At 40.4% G+C, this 12821-nt stretch overlaps 3 protein-coding genes across 5 annotated transcripts; 2 read left to right on the plus strand and 1 right to left on the minus strand.

Moving 5' to 3' along the window:
* Positions 1 to 421: 421 nt before the first annotated feature.
* Positions 422 to 3333, minus strand: zmp:0000001048 (retinol dehydrogenase 8). The gene is made up of 7 exons (XM_037476551.2): positions 3210 to 3333; positions 2077 to 2210; positions 1809 to 1970; positions 1532 to 1711; positions 1344 to 1437; positions 1043 to 1226; positions 422 to 953 (listed from the first exon to the last, which is right to left on the minus strand). Exons 2-7 carry the CDS (start codon positions 2171 to 2173, stop codon positions 744 to 746), a joined length of 927 nt encoding a protein of 308 aa, XP_037332448.2. The 5' UTR covers positions 2174 to 2210; positions 3210 to 3333; the 3' UTR covers positions 422 to 743.
* A 2446-nt stretch (positions 3334 to 5779) lies between these two features.
* Positions 5780 to 7622, plus strand: soul5 (heme-binding protein soul5). Its single transcript, XM_037475592.2, has 7 exons — positions 5780 to 5889; positions 5986 to 6045; positions 6135 to 6216; positions 6321 to 6426; positions 6787 to 6926; positions 7046 to 7209; positions 7322 to 7622. Coding segments are annotated over exons 1-7 (651 nt in total). The 5' UTR covers positions 5780 to 5887; the 3' UTR covers positions 7419 to 7622.
* A 1684-nt stretch (positions 7623 to 9306) lies between these two features.
* nr5a5 (nuclear receptor subfamily 5, group A, member 5) lies at positions 9307 to 12809 on the plus strand. 3 transcript variants are annotated; one of them, XM_037475589.2, is made up of 7 exons: positions 9307 to 9421; positions 10063 to 10178; positions 10376 to 10517; positions 10700 to 11454; positions 11570 to 11689; positions 11791 to 11959; positions 12076 to 12809. In XM_037475589.2, the coding sequence occupies exons 1-7, from the start codon at positions 9337 to 9339 to the stop codon at positions 12321 to 12323; spliced, it is 1635 nt and encodes a 544-aa protein (XP_037331486.2). In that variant the 5' UTR covers positions 9307 to 9336; the 3' UTR covers positions 12324 to 12809. The 3 variants fall into 3 exon arrangements, with proteins under 3 accessions (XP_037331486.2, XP_037331487.2, XP_037331488.2); XM_037475590.2 differs by having other exon boundaries at positions 11812 to 11959; XM_037475591.2 differs by having other exon boundaries at positions 9314 to 9385.
* The last annotated feature ends 12 nt before the right edge of the window (positions 12810 to 12821 follow it).

Consider the following 12821-nt stretch of genomic DNA (forward strand, 5'->3'; position numbering starts at 1 on the left):
ATTTAAACCTTAAAAGTTTAAGTCATTTTAAATTGGTCCGTCATAGAACATTTCCTAGATTAGTGAACCGATGCTTCCCAGCCAAAGCACAAAATCACTACCTGAAACTGCACCTGCTGCCTGTCACAGATCGTATGTGCCTCAAATCTCAGTTGGCCCGCTATTCAAGCGCTTCTTCCGTTCTTCCCAGTGTGACAGTGTGTCTCTTTCTCACTAAAGGAAGCAAGCTTTGGCAATGAAGAAATGCAGCAGGCTTGTATTCGCCTAAAATAGTAGCCTGGGTAACATCTACCTGTCTCATTTATTCAAGACTGATGAGAATAATATCTATGATTTGTTTTACTTTTGTAATAATATTTCACAGATGTTCATTTTAACATTACAGTAGTATATTTACTGAGAAGAGGAAATGGAAGAAATCTTCTATTTTATATTTTATGTTATTACAGTGTTTTTTCCGGAACAAATCAAAAGAAAATCAAACCAAAAGAGATTCTACAACAAGAAAGAAGGTCATAAATAATGTGGGAACATGTAAAGTACAATGGTATTTCACATCTTTTTTTTTTACAGCAACTGTATAATTTCCAGACAACGTCCTACGGCTCGTACCATTACTTCTGTCACACCTCAGTTGGATGCTATACTTATAAAACGGTTGTGGCTCCCAGATTCCATCACTTACTTTAAAATAACATAACACGAATAACATTTTTAATCTATGGAAGCTAACAGTGAAATCTTTATTTCCTTCCTGCCCCCCTCTGCAGCAGGCGCAGCACGCCGAGCGAGGCATTGAACACGCTGTTGTGTTTGAAGATCATCTTGTAGAAGGTGTCCAGAGGCAGGCGACCAGTCGGGTCTGCATGCTTCAGTGCCGTCATGGGCGTGTAAAGGCAGTTGGTCTGGTGGCGCAGAGGAGGCTCTTTGGCTGTTATCACTTTAACGGTGTGCTAGAATACAAACCAAACTATGTCAACACACAAAACATAGTGGTTTAAAAGATATCTTTTAAACTCAAATTGAAAATGTCATCACTTGCCTCAGCCACTTGCTCTGGGGTCTGCCCTAAGGAGGCAAAGACTTTCAAAGAGTACGGCAGGTAAATTTCCCGGAAGATTTTGGCAGTCTCCTCGTCCGTCCCAGATAGATCCATCTTCTCAGCGTCCTCATACACTTTCCTTTCAAACTCTGTAACCACGGGGCCAGGTTCCACCAGAGTTGTCCTTATGACACAGATATAAAAAAAAAGATAGATCACTGTTTCCTTAAAGGCAATAAGAATAGAAAAAAAAACATTTTAATTGTTAGTTGACTGCATAAAGTTCTCAAACTTCTTTCACTTGATGTTAAACTTCATTGCTTGCACTGCCAGACTTTCACAAAATCCTTCCACGGCGAATTTGGAGGCTGAGTAGACGTCATTGAACAGAAGCCCTGTGTGGAAACATAAAAAAACGTGTCACCGTAACTCCCTTTTTTTTGGCAAATTATTTTCTTGTAATTTCAGCAACAACAACAACAAACGCACCCTGTATTCCCATGACACTGCTCATCACCACGATATGGCCGCTCTGCCTCCGCTTCATGTCAGGCAGCAGCTCTCTCACCAGCCGGGCCAGGCCAAAGAAGTTTGTGTCAAAGAGCTCCTTCATGGCATCTATGCTCTGGCACTCCACTGGTCCGATCATGCCCACACCGGCGTTGTTCACTACGGTAGCAAAGCATTAGATGTTGTTATATGTGTGTGAGGTCTTTAAATTCACTCAAATAGGGTCTACGGGGAATGCGAATGAGAAGTGGCGTACCAAGAACATCCACCCGCCTGTCCGGCAGGCTGTCGACGCACTGCTTGATGGAGGCTTCACAGCAGGCATCTAGCTGCTTGATTTCCAAAGTTTCGTTTAAGGAGTCACCTGCCGCCTTCTCCAAAGGCCCACGTTTCCCGAGATCCCTCATTGTGGCAACCACTGCCTCGGAAAAAAAACGGTGAATAGAGGCAGTGAGCAGATGTAGATATGTCTATATGTGTATCGATCTGCTCTTTTTGATGGTTGAGGAGATTGAATGGCTGACCTTTAAACCGTCTGAGCTCATCCTTGGCCAGCCGCGCTGCCACTGCCAAGCCGATGCCAGAAGAGCACCCGGTCACCAGAACCCTTCTGGTTGCCATGGCCGTTTGACCTCTGACTTCAAAGCTTCAAAGAATCCTGGCCGCCCAGTCAGTGAAATGTATTTAAAGGAAAATCCATCCAAAACGATGTCATCATTACCATTCTGTACCATTCAGATTATTTTCTAATTTGGCATTGAATTGAATACATTTCGCCTATTATGCCATGAGTGTATCTACTTACATGTCATTTAGCTGACGCTTTTATCCAAAGCGACTTACATTACATTACAAACTTGCAATCATGCAGCTGTGTGAGATTATCATCTAATGGAAATAACTGTATAGTTTCTTTGTTTTTTTATTAAATGTATTATTTTTATTTCCCTCCATGATCATGAATGCTGTTGCAAAATAAGTCATCTAAGAATCCTCAGTTCCCTCATAAGCTGATATACAATGTGGTGGGCTGATGTATCTCCTGATTTTGTAAAATGTTGCCAAAAACGAACCCTGTGGCACCAATAAATAGCATATCGAAAGGTGCTGGTCATACAGAGGCAGCTGCATTATATGGGGACCGTTACATTACCCGTTACAAGGACTGTTTGAAGTTAATGATCTTTATTTTGTAATTTACCACACGTAAAGCCACTTTGGTATTTTTTCAGAGATTATAAGTCCTGGAGATTTTAGCTGCCCACAATTGGAGAGTTTAGTGCTCGTAGAGGCCCTTCATTCCCACCCAAAGCCTGAACAAGTCTAATCACAGTATGGTGTGAAATGTCATGGCATGTGCAACATAATAATAACTAATAGTTTTGGAAATGGGACATCCCAATCAGTGGGTGTTGTATTGAATGCTAATTATTTCTCATATGTACAATGATGGAAGAACAGCTCTTTATACATGTTAACGTTTCATTATGAATAAGAATCTATTAAAAGTACATGACACCCCAGAGGATGAAATATAATCCATAAAACGTCAATATAAACTGTGAGTATTGCAGATATTTGAACTCCCCGTAGGACTAGTTCACTTCTTTAGAACCCACTAATAATCCAGTCTCTGTCTCTTTGTCTTTAGACCCACCTGTAGCGCGCAGTGCCTCCTCCACGGCGATGGATTGACAAAATAAAACCGGTTTTCCCTGCGAAAGCGAAACGGCAGTGCGCGCGTGAGAGGAGCGATCCGCCTCGGCCGGACAAGCGGCTACATGAGCCGGCGGATTACCTAAGAGGGTCACGCGGGGCGAGTCAGTGCGTGGGAGTTGTAGTTCTTTCAGGAGACGCCAGTGCAAACCGCAGCACATCCGTTTGACATAATTCAGACCACTTGATTATACTCAGTCATAGTAGTCATACGGACCTGTTATAGTTTTAAAATGTCTTATTTCATTATGCCATTATCTATTCCTGCTTAGTGTGCCGGTTCCCGAGAATACTATCATAGTGTGTTGACAAAGTTTAGTACCGTAAAGTATAGTGTTTTGACACTTTTTTTGACATTTTTCGACCCACTACAATATACACTATCTATTTTTACTTTTTTCAAAACACTATACTACGACTTTATTTGACACACTATAATAAGACCTTTTCAGGACTTATACTGTGACTTTTTATTTTTTTGACACACTTTATATTATATTGTTTTATTTTTTACAGTTTGTTCCATTTACTATACTAACACTTCTTACAATAATGACTTACTGTTTCATGCATTTTATCATCTTAGAATGGGGACTAAGAATCTCATTATTGGGACTTATTTAATTTTTAAGACAATCATAATCCCTAATTGTGAGATGCCTTAAACTATGATATAGTGGTAATAATGGGAATCATAGCAGGACGCCTGCCAAAAGAGAGAGAGAGAGAGAGCAGACTTATTGTTAACAGCGGATATAAGAATATTGCAGGAAGAAACATTATTATAAATATGAGTGGATCAATGTCAAATGACCTTGCTTAGGCTGCCCTCTGTTGGCGAAACTGTGATACTGGATAGAGTTGGGAAAATGCAGGTAAACAAGTCATAAATGCACAAATGACTCCAACAATATACTGTAAACTATTGAGCACAAATAATAAATAAATAGATTTTTTAGATATGACCACAAAGCAATTTAGGTCAAGTAAGAAAACGTGACTACTTACTATTCAGCACATACTCATATTACTACAAAGTCTAGGGTGGTGAACTGGTCCAAGTTGCAGTAGAAACGGGGGGTTGCAATAGCACAAAAAAATTAATTGTGTAGTAGAGTGCCATAAAAAGCGACACCATAGTAAACCACAATAATTTCACGAAAATAATGAAATGAAAAATACCCTGAAAAGGGAATATTATGAGAATCAATGAAAATGTATTTAATATGTCACTGTTTAGAATTCCACAAGTTATGCCATAACAAGCCAGTGTCTATTTTACAAAAAGAACGCCATGGCAGAGTTAACCATAAGAAATCCACAAAAGTTTTTAAATAGTTTTAAATGACATTGTAGCATGCCACAAATATGTCATCATACCAGTAAATAACTTTGTTTTTTTTGTTATAGACACGTCCATGCCATTATTTCCTATTGAAAACATTGTGTAAAATATCAATCAAAGCTAGTGATTTTGAAAATAAAAGTTTTTTAACCTCGTAGCCTGATGGTGCACTAAAGCTCTTTCATCTGTTTGCGTCTAACTTGACCTCATGTTTTGTGGTACAGTGGATTTTTTCGGAAATTAGAACTATTTCTATAGAGTTGTTCAACAGTCTGTATCACAAGATCTCTGTTAACAAAAGGTGACATGTAAGAACTTTCTTTGTAAGATGATTCTCACACATTCACACCATCCCTCCGTGCAAGCTTTTTGTTTGCTTCTGCACGCCAGAGCGAGGAGGGGAGGGGGAGGCGGGGGGACATTCTGTGCACCATGGGGTAAGTAATACCATGTGGGAACTGAAATCGTTTTATTTACGTTCTTAGAAACACGAGCCTCCACTTTCACAGGATGTTTTGTCAAATTCGGCACCACTTGATATGGCGTTGCAGAAGATCAGATAATCTCCTTGTAAAAAATGTTGTGTGTTTGTTGGCTATTTGACTTTTCGAGCGCAAAATCTATTTAGTTATCAACCTATTCTGAGATATAGATTATAATGGCACAATAAAAGAGAGAGTGACAAAGGTAAAGTATTTGGTTTAATGATCTGGGATATTTGTAAAAAATCCACTTTTTCTTAAATTCTACTACTAGAATATTTTTTTTATAATAACACAGATTCTATGTTATGTGCTTTCCCATAGTGACTTGAGTAATTAAATGTTTAACATAAAAAGGGATCCTACCTATCCTCACAAACACATACTTCCAGCTGACCCTTAGATTAGGCTGTAAAAAGTCAATGAAAAAATTTCCACACTTCTCTGGCTGTGGTATAAACCAGAACTGAGATTTGAGACTTTTGATTTATTGCAGTGCTGTTGTATTGAATGGGGGTTAAACGTATGGATACCATGTGTTGACCCCTGGAGATATCAGAAGTTACAAAATGTGTAACTGACACGTGTCTCTTTTTGTTTGTTATATAATTCTTTACATCATAAATATATAATTCTGTTACTGCTTTTGCCATTGGTCCAGTCTCGTTTGTGTTGTGAGTCCAGGGAGTGGCCAGTTGTTCTTTCATAACCAGACTCGGAATAAATAGTTGCTTCCGACCAGACTGCAAAGATATCCTTTTCAAAAACACAGCATCCAGCTCTCAGCACACAATGTAAGTACAATCTTATAGTTCATTAGCATTGGACAATCTACAAATCTTTCTTTCCCTGCGGATGAACAAAGATTGAAAGGTCTTTGTGTGTTTCAGGATTTACATTTCAGGACTTGTTGGCTTCCTCTTAGTCTTAACAGCTGAGGCAAGAGTTGGGTAAGAAATGAACATGAACAACATCTCAAGTATTTGACCTAAATTGACATCTTGGCCTTCTTTTTATGTCTGGTGTTCTAATTATACAGGAAATCCTCTGAGTTGGACTTCTGTTCTGAGACAGATGAGTGCTGCCTGTTTGATCTGATTTGTCGCACTGACGATTACGAAGTGAGTGCGTCTGAGAAAGAAGAGAAACCTTTTCACATTTGAAGTGCAAGAGACTTTCAAAAATCCTATGAGCTTTATCCACCATGTTTGTTCATGTCCGTCAGGTCCGTCGCTATGACTCTGTCAATTGGGTTTCAACTAGCGAAACATCCATGATGATGGAAGTTGCAAATGTGAGATCATTCAGACGACTTTTTGCCTACATTAAAGGTACCAACGAGAATAAAGTGTTATTATTTATTTATATATGTTTTTTTTAAATCTCTCTTTTTTAAGAGAGACCCACAGACAATGAGAACGGCACAGTATTTGGATACACAATACAATGGCACAATGTTACAAAAAATAATAATAGTCAAAATGAGAGTTTGAAACTTTACTCAGACACTTTGCAAGAACTATAGTATTTACATGCTGTTTTCTAGCCTGGGTTTGGATATGTGCATTCGGCTGTGCTCAGAGAACAGATAGAGTTTGTGGCTTTAATTGATTATTTTAGTTAAATCATTTTGTTTGCGGTGTAATTCTTTTTTCTTTACCTGTAAATAAAACTGTTTTTATTACCTACAGAAAATAATGTGGAAATGACAACTCCCGTTCTCGTCAAACTCTCGAAGAAAACGTCCATCTGGCAAAGTATTACCTACACAATGAGTTTCTTGCTGCCCTCTAAACATCAAATGAATCCCCCCAAACCTACTGATGATAAGGTAAGCTTCTATGACAAAACCCGAAAGGGAAGCACATCAAACTTTATTTGTTAATGCAATGATGCCACATTTGAATTCATTCTGTCAAGTCATAATAAAACGTTGTTGTTGATTTGCAGGTCTACATCGAGAAGATTCCAGACATGAAAGTGTATGTGCGGAGCTACGGAGGATGGATGATGAGCTGGAGTGAGGCAAAGGAAGCCGGCACTCTGAGCTCTGCCCTCGATTCAGTGGGTGCACAGTACTCAAAAACCTTCCACTATGCTGTTGGATATAACAGGTAAACAAATACTACTTTTCAGAAAGAGAAGCCAAAAGAGAAACTTCTTTATTTGATGATCATTTTGATATTGTGTAATCAATCCTTTGGTGTGCTTTTCTTTTTTTTGCAGTCCAATGACGATGTTCAACAGGCACAATGAGGTGTGGTACGTCGTTGAGGATGAGCCGGTCTGTGTCAGCAGTATCAGCAGTGAGGAAATGGGTTAAAAAATGATCTTGAGCCCTGTACAATGGCTGCTTACAGTAAACATGGTATATGAAGACATGTTGTAACTGTCATAGATAACAAGTAAGAACACAGGTTCAAATTCAGTTCATTCAGTTCTTTTGAAGATGGTTATATACTCCCGTGTTGTTGTTGTTGTTGTTGTTATTGTTTGTGGTTCTATTCAATAAAACTCCTCCATTGCATTTTTGGTGGTTTTTAACCAATAGAGGCATTCATCCTAAAATAATTTTGAAGCCGTAACAATGCCCGCAAAAGACAGTCAAATTCCGAATTTATTTATCATGGAGTTATTCATCCGTACCACCAGATGGCAGTGCTAACTCAGGGAACACCTTTACGGATGCCATAAGCTGCCACACGTTTCAAACTTCTTGTTGACTTGTGTGATACGAGAGTTGTATATTTTAAGATTTACACTGAAAGTGAGCGAAAACACTGCCAGGGGTCAGAAACCAGACTGTTAAAAAAAAGGTAGGATTATGTTATGACCCATTTACGAGTTAATGTGCAGGAGTCATAACCATTTACCCTTGAACTGCCCTGTTGCTTTGACGTCACTGTGAGCATCATCAAAGCAGCTTCTGCACCTTATCAAGCACCATTTAATCTCAGCCCTGATTCAAGCAATTGGCTGATATTGTATTATACTGATTATGGAAAAGGTTTACTGCCCTTTTCTCGATAGCAGTATTAAGGTGGATACATTTAAGCTTTTGTAAGTGTAAAGTAACTTAGTACATTTACTCAAGTACTTACTGAGAGTGCTGGATTACTGGTAGTGGGTTTCCGGAGCCTTATTCTGCTCCACCGCGTACGGTATGTCAAATGGAAATACAGAACATCTATACCAGTTACTTAACAAGTGAACATTTTGCATATATATATATATACACATGACCAGCTCATGAAATAGAAAGAATTGAACGAGTGGCTTCCAAACATTTTCGTCTTGGACACCTCAATAAAACAGTCATTCAGCTGGAGGCCCAATGTCTCATGTTTCATATGGCCATCAGTTGTTACCAGTTTAACTGTAAAAGAGTAAGTTTCTGTTTAAGGATCTCACTCTGATGGATTCAATTGAATTATCATTTTCACCAAAAACAAGAAGGTTTAAAGAAAAAGAAAAGAAAGACTTCACATTTGTTGTTCAACTTTATTTTGTTTTGATTAGCCCATTCTTGCTCTCAAAATCCCTGATATTTATCTTGGGAACCTTTAGAGGGGCCGAACACCTTGGCTGGGTCCCACCGGACCGTATACCATGTATACATGTTTGTGTATACTTTATGAAAAAAGGCTAAAACAAGATGCACCTTGAGCAGTGACATGCTACTTACACATCAATGACGCACCATTAACTTTCTAATAATGTCATTTTAAACAACATATCTTTCAAAGAGGTCAGCTTAAGAAACATTTTAATGAAGTTTACTTTATTTCCCTGTTACTTTTACTTAAGTTAACAATCTGTGTATTTGTTATATAACCCTGCATTAATTGCAATGTCACAACACTTAATAATGATTACATAATCAAAGTAACAGCTAAATGACTGGAGTTTTGTCTTTGATTAACTGGACTCTTGACCCTTGATCAGTTGAGCACTGGGATGCCTCTGTGATGTCGGAGAGATTTCATGTTAGTGACATTAGAGCAGGGATATATGACTGTCCTCCATATAGGGCTGGCTGGCTGGTTGGCTGACTGGATTGGTGGGCGCGCCAGTCGGAAGAGGTTTTATGACAAAGATCAAAGTCCACTTGTGGGCCTCAAACAGCCATCAGTCCATCAGGGCTGTTGGGCCTGCCAGCCGGCCATTCTGCGGCTCTCCTGTGTCGGTCCTGGTCTCTGAAACAATGAAGGAACTCTGAAGCTCATAACCCATCCGCCACAATGGACCGACCTGACTATCACCCTCAGCAGCCACTTGTCCACCACCTTGGCAAGTACCCCTTCATTTTGGATGGATCATCAACATGTGAGTATATGTTAGTTGCAGCCCTTTATAAGTTAGTACCCTTTGTAAACAGGTTTCTGGAAATCGTTGTTGAGTGAGTGTAGTGTTGTGAAAGTATCATTGTTTTACATCTCTTGTTTCAAAGTGGTCGTATAACAGTGTCTGGAAATGTTTAGTATGAAGAGTAGCAGATATGATCGTGATCACATTCATTTTACAACCCCGATTTACAGAAGACAAGGCACAAAGTTGTTCACCGTTGTGCTATAGATTTGAATTTGGTAGACTGGTGATTAGATAAGGGTCATAGCTGTGTTCAGTCAACTAAGTGATAAGGTCGTATCAGTAGAGATTGTCATGAACTGCTCACTATTCTTTTAATTTGCAGCATAAAATCAACTCAATTTCTCCTTTGTGACTGACTAATACTACTAAATAGTCAATACTATATTCACTGTATATTTCAAAAATGAAAACAGAGAGAAATTAAAATGGGAGCAGAAAAGGAAGGTTGAAGCAGGATTTGCTCAGCACATCACCATAATAATCCCCATTTTTACAACCAGCACTTGTTTTCTCCCCGTTTGCCACATCAGCCCTCAGCAAAATTGTGTAGTGCTGCACCTTTGACATTCAGCATTAATGTTGATATCATTCTCCAGCTCAGGAATTAAAAGCAGAACCAGATGGCACACCAGAGTCACAAGAGAGCTGTCCCATCTGTGGAGACAAAGTGTCAGGATACCACTATGGACTGCTCACTTGTGAAAGCTGCAAGGTAAGGGACAGTTTTTCACTGTCCAAAAAACAGTATAATACCATATATACCATAAAGCACTTCGATGTCATAGTACTGGGCAAATAGCCACAGTCAACTACAATATGTCTAAGATATGTTAGCTAGCATGATGCATCTGTCATATTGTGATCCACAGGGAGTGAAGCAATTAAGATACAGTCTCTCTTTCTCTGCAGGGCTTCTTTAAACGCTCAGTGCAGAATAACAAGTATTACACCTGTGCAGAACAACGGAGCTGCCCTATTAACCTTTTGCAGAGGAAACGCTGTCCTTTCTGCCGTTTTCAAAAGTGTTTGGCAGTGGGCATGAAGAGAGAAGGTACGGCAAATACCCCCCTCCCCCTTTGGACCTGTATACTGGTCAATTGTGACATGTCTTGTTCCTTTGAATTGCATCTTTTCATCTCCCCCACACGACTCCCATAAGAAGTCATAAACCATTCAGTACTGTAATGGCCTAGATCATAAATGACAATAATCTGTTTCATCATCTTTCTACAGCAGTAAGAGCAGATCGCATGAGAGGGGGAAGGAATAAATTTGGCCCCCTGTACCGGCGGGACAGGCAAATAAAACAGCAGAAAGTGTATCACCAGCCAAACCCTGCTTCCTCCAGGATGAAAATGCAAACTATGCAAACACAACGGCCCACAGCTCCAAATGACCATCACGTATTGAGCAATCACACAAGTGCAGTGTTGTCCTCAGATGCTTTATATGAGTCCAACATGTGTACCTCTGGCATCGGGCCATCGGGGGCTCCATCACCTCTGGACTGTACCATGAACGCAGACAGGGTGTTTTCCCCTCTCTCGCCGCCCTACTCTGGACTGTACCAACGCACCTTCCCCGGATACCTCCAGGAGAGAGCAGAAACGCCCTATAGCTACAGCCAAGCTCCGACTAACTATGTGCACCCAACTTTGGACAATTCGTTCACAACAAGAAGCCCACCAGCCTCATCTCCCTGCTCAAAACCAAGCTCATCCACCCCGCTCTCACAGACTCACAGCCCAACCCTCGATGAAACGTCACTGGCGACTCTTAGACCCAACCTGCTCAATCAGCTCCTGGCAGGAGAGCCGGATGAGAGCCAGCTGTGTGCGAAGGTCCTGGCAAGTCTGCAGAGAGAACAGGCCAACCGGGGCAAGCACGACCGCCTGAATACATTCAGCATCATGTGCAAAATGGCAGACCAGACACTGTTTGGGCTTGTGGAGTGGTCTAGGAACAGCGCACTATTCAAGGAGCTCAAGGTGAGGAATCACACATTACAAAGTTACATGACAGTAGTAGAAATAGTCTCCCCGGGAGCTCGGACCCTTTTTGCTTGGTGCTAGATCAGAACTTTTTTTTTATTGCGTCTCACAGTTGGAGGACCAGATGGCGCTGCTCCAGAGTTGTTGGAGTGAGCTACTAGTGCTGGATCACCTCTGTAGACAGGTGACCTACAGTAAAGAGGGCTGCATATACCTGGTCACAGGGCAACAGGTAAAGTTTGCCGTTGTCACAATATTTAGAATTGTAATAATTATCAACACGGTCTTTTTAATTGTACACATCTCGTTTCATGTGGCACTAAACTTCCAAAGCCATCTCTCCTTCTGATGCAGATTGAGGTGTCGACCATCGTCTCTCAAGCAGGAATGGCACTGAGTAGCCTGGTATCAAGGACCCAGGACTTAGTATCCAAAATGAAGGCATTTCACCTGGACACACACGAGTTTGTTTGTCTAAAACACTTGGTGCTTTTCAACCCCGGTGAGTTTTAGAAAAGATACACGCTTTAGCTTTAGCTTCACTCAGTTACCTTTTTCCCCCCCAATGTCAGGCATGCATGCAGCCGTGTTGAATGATTCCTGTGCTTTCTGCCGTAGATGTGAAGTCAGTGCAGAGCCGCAAGCAGGTGGAGCAGACACAGCAGAGGGTGAACAGGGCCCTGATGGAGCACACCCAACAGAGTCATCCAAGACAGTCAGACAAGTTCGGCCAGCTGTTGCTACGACTTCCTGAAGTACGCAGCATCAGCTTCCAGCTTGAGGAGTATTTGTACCAGCGACATCTTCTGGGAGACTTACCATGCAACTCTCTGCTCGCAGAGATGCTGCACACCAAGTACAGCTGAGGAAATGCAGTGGCATCTTAGAGGCACAGAGTTTGCTGCTGTGAACTTTGGTACCTTAAAAGGTTTGCCGTTAGGACCCAACTGTGTTTTTTCTAAAAAAAAAATTTAAAAAAGTAACAAATGCTTTTTAAAAGCCCTTACCACTTAAAAAACATGTGATCCCAGATCAGCATTGAAGGGGAATATTTTGTAAACACGTGTTCAAGTGCTCATTATTAAAAAAGTATTACCACAGCGAAAAAGTCCCTTTGAGATACAAGTACATGACATTTCAGGCAGGAAACTGAATTATGTAAATAAACAAGAATTGAATAAAAGAAACCCAATTAAATATAACCTTGAGTCAAGCATGAATTACAAAAAAACACAATTGTCAATTGTATCTGCCAGAAAGGGTCATTCTTACAGCATCCAAACTGATCCACTGCATTTTCTCAAAATGAGAAACTGAAAATGGGAAAATAAAATGGAAATGAGAAAAGAGAATTTTAAAATGTT

Source organism: Pungitius pungitius, chromosome 12 (genome assembly GCF_949316345.1).
Source record: "Pungitius pungitius chromosome 12, fPunPun2.1, whole genome shotgun sequence".
Classification (NCBI taxonomy): Eukaryota; Metazoa; Chordata; class Actinopteri; order Perciformes; family Gasterosteidae; genus Pungitius; species Pungitius pungitius.